This window comes from Leptodactylus fuscus, chromosome 1, assembly GCF_031893055.1.
Source record: "Leptodactylus fuscus isolate aLepFus1 chromosome 1, aLepFus1.hap2, whole genome shotgun sequence".
NCBI lineage: Eukaryota > Metazoa > Chordata > Amphibia > Anura > Leptodactylidae > Leptodactylus > Leptodactylus fuscus.
In genome coordinates, this window is record NC_134265.1 from 199684595 (window position 1) to 199692736 (window position 8142).

Sequence of the window (8142 nt, forward strand, 5' to 3'; positions counted from 1 at the left end):
GTGAATGTTAGGGATGGCTAATGAACATTATACAGGGGGAATGATACTACGGCTTGTGGAGGGACTGCAATTATGGGACCTATATAAAACTCCAGGAACCCAAACCCCTCCTTCCTACACCAACTCTTGAACCACTTGTTTACCTCCCTAATCTCCCGCTGCCTTTCCTGTGTGGCTCGTGGAACAGGCAGTATTTCTGAGAATACTACCGTGGAGGTCCTTGCCTTCAACTTGCTCCCTAAATCCCTGAAATCATTTTTAAGGACCTTCCACCTACCGCTAACCTTGTCATTTGTGCCAATGTGCACCATGATCGCTGGATCCACACCAGCCCCACCCAGTAATCTGTCAACCCGATCCGCGATATGTCGAACTCGAGCGCCAGGAAGACAAAACACCATGCGACGATCCCGGTCTTTGTGACAGATTGCCCTATCTGTTCCCCTAATAATTGAATCTCCCACTACCAGCACCTGTCTAGTCTTCTCTGCGCTCCTATCCCCCTTCTTACTGGAGCAGACATTCCCCTGGCTTTCAGAGGAAGTATCGTGCTGCAGCAATGTTACCCCTGTACTAACATCCCCCTCATCTGCCAATTTAGCAAACTTGTTGGGGTGTGCCAGTTCAGGACTAACCTCCCTGGCACTCTTCCCTCTACCCCGCTGGTTTCTAACTGTCACCCAGCTAGCTGCCTCAAGTTCCTGCACCTCCATGCTACCATCCCCCTCTGCACTTGCCCCAATGAGATGTTGCTCTGTGAGCATCAAACTCCTTTCCAAGTTACCAATGGATCTCAGTGTTTCAATTCGCCCATTTAGATCCATGATCTGGGCTTCCAAATGTGCAATGTGATTGCATCTTTCATAACAGTATGCCCCCTCAAGCGGCTGCTCAAGAGAGAGCATACATGTTGCAAGATGCACACTGGACAGCATTGGTAAGTATGGAGCTCATCTTACCTGATGGGGAATATTACAGCAAAACACCCAAATTCAAATAAAAAATAAAAGGGTTTTCCCTGTAAAGTCCCTGAATCTAAAGTCACTTAATATTAAGTCACACTTAGACCAAACCACACTTAGGAACAAACCGCACTCGCAAGCTCCCACACTCGCTTAATACTTAGCTTTTTTATAGCTGCTCCAAGTAGGCCAGAAAGCTGCCACTGATCCCACTGATTCTCTGGTTGCAAGTGAAACAACAATATTCAAAATTTTCAAGAAATTTCCAAAACCCATTTTTAAAGGGACTAATCCAGTTATGAAGGGGTTTTGAAAGACCCTTGTATTAAAACCCCCCATAAATCACCCCATTTTCAAAACTGCACCCCTTAAATAAGCCAAAACAACATATACCTAGTATTTTAACCCTATAAGTGCTTAACAGGAATTAATACAAAATGGAGGTGAAATTTTCAAATTTGAATTTATTTTACTAATATTTTCGTTTAGCTCTAGAATTTGCACATTCACAAGGGGTTAAAGGAGAAAATGCATCCCACAATTTGTTAGGCAAGTTCTCCCGACTACCATAGTACCCCACTTGTGGGTGTAAACTAATATATGGACGCACAGCGAGACGCAGGAGGGAAGGCATGCCAAGGAGCTTTTAGAGGGCAGATCTGGCTGTGTTCAGTTTCAGGCACGATGTTACATTTACAAAGCCCTTGAAGAGTCAAAACAGTGGAAACCTCTAGAAAGTGACCCCATTTTGAAAACTGCACCCCTCAAAGAATTTATCAAGTGATGTAGTGAGCATTAGTAACCCCGAAGTGAATATGTAAGCTGTGCGGAGTAAATTGGGTACACCAAATCCCATTCTATTTTCCCACTAGCTCCTATGACACGGACGGGGAAGAGGGGAATTCTGGGGGATCAGCGCTGGTGTATTATCTCTCATAAGCTCTAAATATGGGGAGTCCCCTGTAAACGCTCGCACAGCTTATACATTTCCTTCTAGTCGCAGCCACTTATGTCCTAATGATTTGGCGACTTTTAGGGTTTTTGTCTTCACATTGTACAAGCTAGATTTGTATTTTTATTTTCTGGCAATGTGGCCATATGAGGGCTTGGTGTTTGCGGTATTAGATGTGCTTTTCAATGCCACCATTTTGGGCCCTGTAACTTATTGACTACATTTTATTAACTCTTTCTGGGTGGGATATAAAAGGAAACATCAATTCTGGCATTGCTTTTTAGCATTTTTTTTTTCCCGTGCAGCGTACAGCATAGGTAACATGTTACCTTTATTCTGCGGGTCGGTACGGTTACGGCGATACCTCATTTATATGATTTTTTAATGCGTTGCTATTTGTGCAGAATAAAATTCAATTTAGGGAAAAAAATCAATTATTTTTGCATCGCCATCTTCTGAAAGGCATAACGTTTTTATTTTTCGCTAGACAGAGCTGGTTGAGGGCTTATTTTTTGCGGGATGACCTCTGCTTTTTATTGGTACCATTTTGGTTTTCATCTGACCATTTGATTACTTTTTATTGTACATTTTGTAAGGGAAAGGTGTTGAATAATCATTATTTTGTGCGGTTTTCTACGGGGTTTTTTTTACGACGTTCGCCGTTCGGGTTAAATAAAATGTTTTAATTGTATTGTTCAGGTTATTACGGACGCGGCGATACCAAATATGTAATGTTTTTTTCTATTTTTCTTTATTTTACATAATAAAACATTTTATATGAGGAAAATGGGATTTTTGGGGCTTTATTTATTTCTAATTTATTTTAAACTTTTTTAAATTTTTTTTATTTTTACTTTTTTCCAACTTTTTTTTTTCTGTCCCCATGGGGGATTGAAGCAGTGATCGGCTGATCACTGCTTCAATAGATATACGCTGCAATACACGTGTTACACGTGTATTGCATTGTATAGGAAGCTGTCAGCCTGTGTGGACGCACAGGCTGACAGCTTCCTTTTTAGGCAGGATCAACCAGGTAGTGAAGGGGGTAAGTGATGGGGCAGACCCGGGGTCACTGATCAGACCCCGAGCTGCCCCCTACGAACATCGGCACCCCCCGAAACCAGCGCGGGGGGTGCCGATCGGCACCATTTTAAAACGAAACCCCGGAGGTTGCCGGCGGTCATGTTGACCGCCGGCATATCAGGGGTTAACACCCGCGATTGGACCCGGTTCCGACCGCGGGTGTTACGGAGCATTGTCAGCCGTAACATACGGCTGACACCCACAGCGCATGGTGCGCACACAGGTTCTGTGTGCGCACCATGCATCCACAGTAATAGTACGGCGGTTTGCGGGAAGCCCTTCCCTGCAGCGCCGTACTATTACGGCGAATGTCGGGAAGGGGTTAAAAGTTATGTTTTAGAAAGATTTGCTCCTACAGTGATCTCTAAAAATTGAGTAAATTACCCGTCAGTTACTCAATTTCACAATCAAAATCAAGTTCAATGTCTGGGTCCTCAGTCCAATCCACTGCATCAATCCCACACAATGAGAGTGATGGTTCTGGAACCACCGTTTTAGGGGCTAAGAATTTTAAAGGGGCTAACACTCTGCTGGTGCAAGGCTCAACTCACCAAAAGGGCAAAAAACTCTGCTGGTGCAAGGCTGAAATAACTTAAAGGGCCTAAAATTCTGATGGTAAAAGGCTGAAGTCACCGCAAGGGCTTCAATCTCTGCTGGTAGCTCAGCTTAAGGGCCTCTAACTTAATTTGGAAAGGCTCACGTTAAGGGCCAGAAAAGTGAATTTTTGAAGGTCTTACAACATCAAACACATACACACACAATGACAATTAAGGGTGGGGGCTGTTGGATTTCCCATTGTCTATGCCATCTGTGGTTTTCATGGGGCATCGTGAAAGGGGTGCATGCTAATGTTTCTATAGCTTTAAATTTGGGTTTCTGTCCATACTATTGTGGAGGAAAGAAGGTTTCCAAGTATTTTTCAACTTTCATAGAGGTTGTATTGAGTTTGGAAAGTGTCTAGTTGATAGGCTGTGATAGTGGCGTAATACTGGGACTTGGGCGTGTTAGATGCCCCCAGGCATGCTTCCCCTGCTGTCCCAGTTGCATTCCAGAGGTGTTGTCATCATTTGCTGAGGTGTCATAGTGGACTTAGTGACCCTACTGAGTCGAATAGTGGTTTCCCCTGAAGCTAACTTTTTTCCCCATAGACTATAATGGGATTCAATATTCGTTCGAATAGTCGAATATTGAGAGGCTATTCGAATCGAATATTGAATATTTTGCTGTTCGCTCATCTCTAGTAATATTATCACTTTATAAATCATTTGTGTGACCCCCATCTGGATTATGCAGATCAGTTCTGGGCACCAGTACATAGAATGTCCTAAAGTTGGAATAAGGTTCAACCATAAAGAGCCATAAAATTGGTAAGGGCATGGAGGACCTCTGGTGTAAGGAGAGCTTAAAGGAGTAAAATTTGTTTAGTCTGGAGAAGAGGCGTTTAAGGGGAAATATGATAAATCTGTATAAAGATATAAATGGCCCATAAATGAAATATGAAAAAGCTGTTCCATGTACAATCCCCTCAAAAGAAAAAGGAAACTCAAGAGTTGATAAGGCTTCTTCACTGTAAGGACTGTAAACCTGTGGAATAGCCTACCTCAGGAACTGGTCACAACTGCAACAGCTCCAAAAATGGCTTACGTCTTTTTACCCCTTGTTCACATCTGTGTTGGTATTCCGGACTATAATGGGTCCGTGCGCTTGCCTGCCAAATTACGCACAGAACATGCGGACAGAAAAGTACTTCACAATCTACTTTCCTGTCCACATGATTCATGCGGACAGCGCACAGCAAGCACACAGACCCCATTATAGTCTATGGGGATCCGTGTGCTTTTACTGCACAGCGCTTGCAATTGCGTTTGGTATTTGGTTCGGGGGGGTCCCCATGCGGACTCCCCCAGACGGAACACGAACGCAGATGTGAACCAACCCCTATAGAAAAATAGCATTGATGCCTAAGGAAATATATAGGATACTTATTTCCTTTAGTCATGCCCTTGGTTGAACTTGATGGACATGTGTCTTTTTTCAACCATACTATGTGATTTAATTGATATTTAATGTCTGTCTGTACTTAACCGTTTCTGTTTTGACAGAAGTATTTTGTGTGTTTGTAGTATGGCATGTTTGATGTGTAGCTGTATGTTTGGCGTGTGCATTAATCATGTTATTTGCAGGATTAGGGTGTAAATCCTCACAGATAACAAAGCTTCTAAGGATAAACAGACACAATTAGAGAACTGGTAATATGCGCTTATTGCACAAAGCACAGCTATTCAGTGAGAGAGAGAGTACAAAGTAAGAGAGCGCCAAGTGTCAGACATCCCGTTAGAAGAAAAATAATTCCAGATGAATATATAACAAAGATTCATTAAGGAAGACAAACAACATTTCATCAAAGAAACAGGTTTGTTTAATTCTACAGGACACAGAATGTCTTCTGCTGTCCATACAATGGGAACATCATTCTTAATAGATTCCTTAATGGGATGGACCACAGTACAGAATGAAAAGCGTATTCAAGACAAAGGAAGTCTGTCAGAAAATAAGCAAAGCAAAGCAGAAGTACTTCACATACCCGCAGGTTTGCTGGTGAAGTCTGTTACAAATCATGATGTACAAGAGAAAAGTAGAATTACTGGGGACAACCAAACAAGAAACAAGATGAATCACTTTGTAAACAGTCAAGAAAACCCAACGATATCTCACAAAATCATGTCTAGTAATAATGCTGAGGAAATAAAACTGGAGTCTACTTCACTGACCGACATACTGGAGGCAAAGAACTGCCAGATGAAGGAAAGAACTAGTACATTTGAGAACAATCAGCAACAAGACGGGAATGGTCTTCTTGAGAAGCCAAATCAATCATACATAGCCCTGATTTCAAGAGCAATCTTGTCCACCCCCGAGAAGAGACTACAATTAAGTGACATATACCAATGGATCATGGACACCTACCCCTACTACCACAATCAGGTATTACAAATCATTTGCAAACAATAAATAAAATATTATAAATGACCCTTATTGTAAGAGTAATCGAAGAAACAGAACGTGATAGATATTGAAATTTACAATTAAATTTAAAGGTAAAGCCTTTACTTATATTGTAATGTGTGTGAAGCTCTTCAGGTTGAATGGTCAATTTTTATTTTTGCAAGTTTTTGTATTATGTATGGTTATTATTGGTAAGTTATGCATGCATGTCAAGTGTCTAATGGTAATTTTTTTTCAAAAGTAAATCTATAATTTTTATATGAAAAATGCAAACCTTGTAATAACTATATATAATGTATGTGCCAGGACAAGAGCTGGAGGAATAGCGTGCGCCATAACCTTTCTCTAAACGAGTGCTTTATTAAGGCTGGACGGAGTGATAATGGGAAAGGCCATTACTGGGCTGTGCATCCTGCCAACCTAGAAGCATTCTCTCGTGGAGATTATCAGCGGCGCAGGGCTAGGAGACGGATTCGCAGGTATATATGATCTTTCTTCCAGTTTTAGTAATTTGAGGAGCAAACAGTTGTAATATTAAGTAAACTGGATAAAGGATATGATTCACAGTTAATTATGACACTCTTTAATAAGAATAAGGAAGCCTGGAAATAATATCTACAGCAAAGCAAATAACCAGGAAAAGAATTCTTATGGGATAATTACAAATACAGATTTAGGCTGAGTTCACACGGAGTAAAGTGGAGCGCAATCTGGCACGCATACGGCGTTTCAGAGTTTGCGCGTATACGCCGCGTAATTTTGCGCCCGTAATTTTGCGGCTGCAAAATTATACGCTCTTAACTCCCATTGAAATCAATAGGATCTTTTTGAGCGCGCAAACTCTGATATGCCGTATACGTGCCAGATTGCGCTCCACTTTACTCCGTGTGAACGCAGCCTTAGACTATATTTACACCAGTATTTTCTCTCATTATTTCTAAGTGAAATCCAGAAGTGGGTCCAAAACACAGACACAAATCTGTGTACAAACTTTCCATTATAATTTTTCGATTTATGTTCCACTCCTAGTTTGGACTGACAAATATTAATACAAAATGCTGAACAAGAAACACCAGGGTGAAAGTGACTTCATGTCTAGCAGATCATTTTAATTGGGAAATAGGAAAAAAAAAAAAAATTAGAAAAAACCTTGCATATATTTAGGGAACTGATTGGAAACTGTTTTCCTAATATAGTATTAGTATTCTCTGCCATGTTGTGCCTCCTGTATCAGTCTAGGGAACATATAAAATTGTTTATTATTATTATTCTTTATATTTTCCTTTACATCCACAATCTACGATCATGCTATTGCATCTTCCTGTAGTGCCCTCCAGAATACCAATATATAGATTGTTTTTTTTTTTTGTTTTTTTTTTAAAGAATGTGCCCCTTGACCCCAGTGTGTATTATTTAACCGTGTTAAAAGCAAAAATGTGGTCTGGACTAATATATATCGGTATACTTATTCTCTTTATTCTTTCTATACTACTTTCTCACTTTCCTTCTATAACAGGGTGTCATCTGTTCTTGGAAACCCACCTCCATTTCCTCTCTACAATCTGCCTTATTTTCACCAGAGACTTTGCATCTGCTGCTCCCCTCTTTATTCTCACTCCAATCCATCTCGAATCTGTCCTCTCATGGAAAATCCTCATCACCGGTTACGCCGCTCCCTTGCCATACCTCATCTATTGCCCTGGAACCAGCCTTATATATAATAATAATAATAGTAATAGTAATAATAATAATCAAGGGAATATGGACAATGTTGTGCAAAACTCGTAATGTATATCTTGTAACTTGGATTATTTGTTTAGATTTGTTAGACTTTTCACCAAATAAATATATTTTGCAGTTTTTTGCCTCAGTTAATATGCAGAAATCATTATTTTTCTATTCAGATTTCCCCTTCATAACTTTAATTTTACGTGACTAAGATTATATTTTCTATGCATTTGAGTTGCACCTTCTTATATAATTTATGCTAGTTTTTAATGTCTTTTAGAGTAAATAAAAGTTTATTTACATCTATAAAGTGCAGGTCCACACAATGGTTGGGTGTTTTATATCACAATGTAGTTTTTGTAGTAAAGATTAATTCTGGAGGAAGGGAAAAAAAAAAATAAAGGATGTATT

The 8142-nt window shown here is 40.3% G+C and overlaps 1 protein-coding gene across 1 annotated transcript; it reads left to right on the plus strand.

Moving 5' to 3' along the window:
- The first annotated feature begins 5280 nt into the window (after positions 1-5280).
- Positions 5281-7729, plus strand: LOC142213395 (forkhead box protein L1-like). The gene is made up of 3 exons (XM_075281713.1): positions 5281-5982; positions 6310-6482; positions 7520-7729. Exons 1-3 carry the CDS (start codon positions 5437-5439, stop codon positions 7722-7724), a joined length of 924 nt encoding a protein of 307 aa, XP_075137814.1. The 5' UTR covers positions 5281-5436; the 3' UTR covers positions 7725-7729.
- Positions 7730-8142: the final 413 nt, after the last annotated feature.

What these genes read in the sequence shown, in the direction of transcription:
- LOC142213395 (XM_075281713.1), top strand. Translation starts at nt 5,437, where the DNA reads ATGTCTTCTGCTGTCCATACAATGGGAACATCATTCTTAATAGATTCC. An exon ending in ACCCCTACTACCACAATCAG is followed by an intron (nt 5,983 to 6,309) that starts GTATTACAAATC and finishes TGTATGTGCCAG; the next exon opens with GACAAGAGCTGGAGGAATAG. An exon ending in GCTAGGAGACGGATTCGCAG is followed by an intron (nt 6,483 to 7,519) that starts GTATATATGATC and finishes CTTCTATAACAG; the next exon opens with GGTGTCATCTGTTCTTGGAA.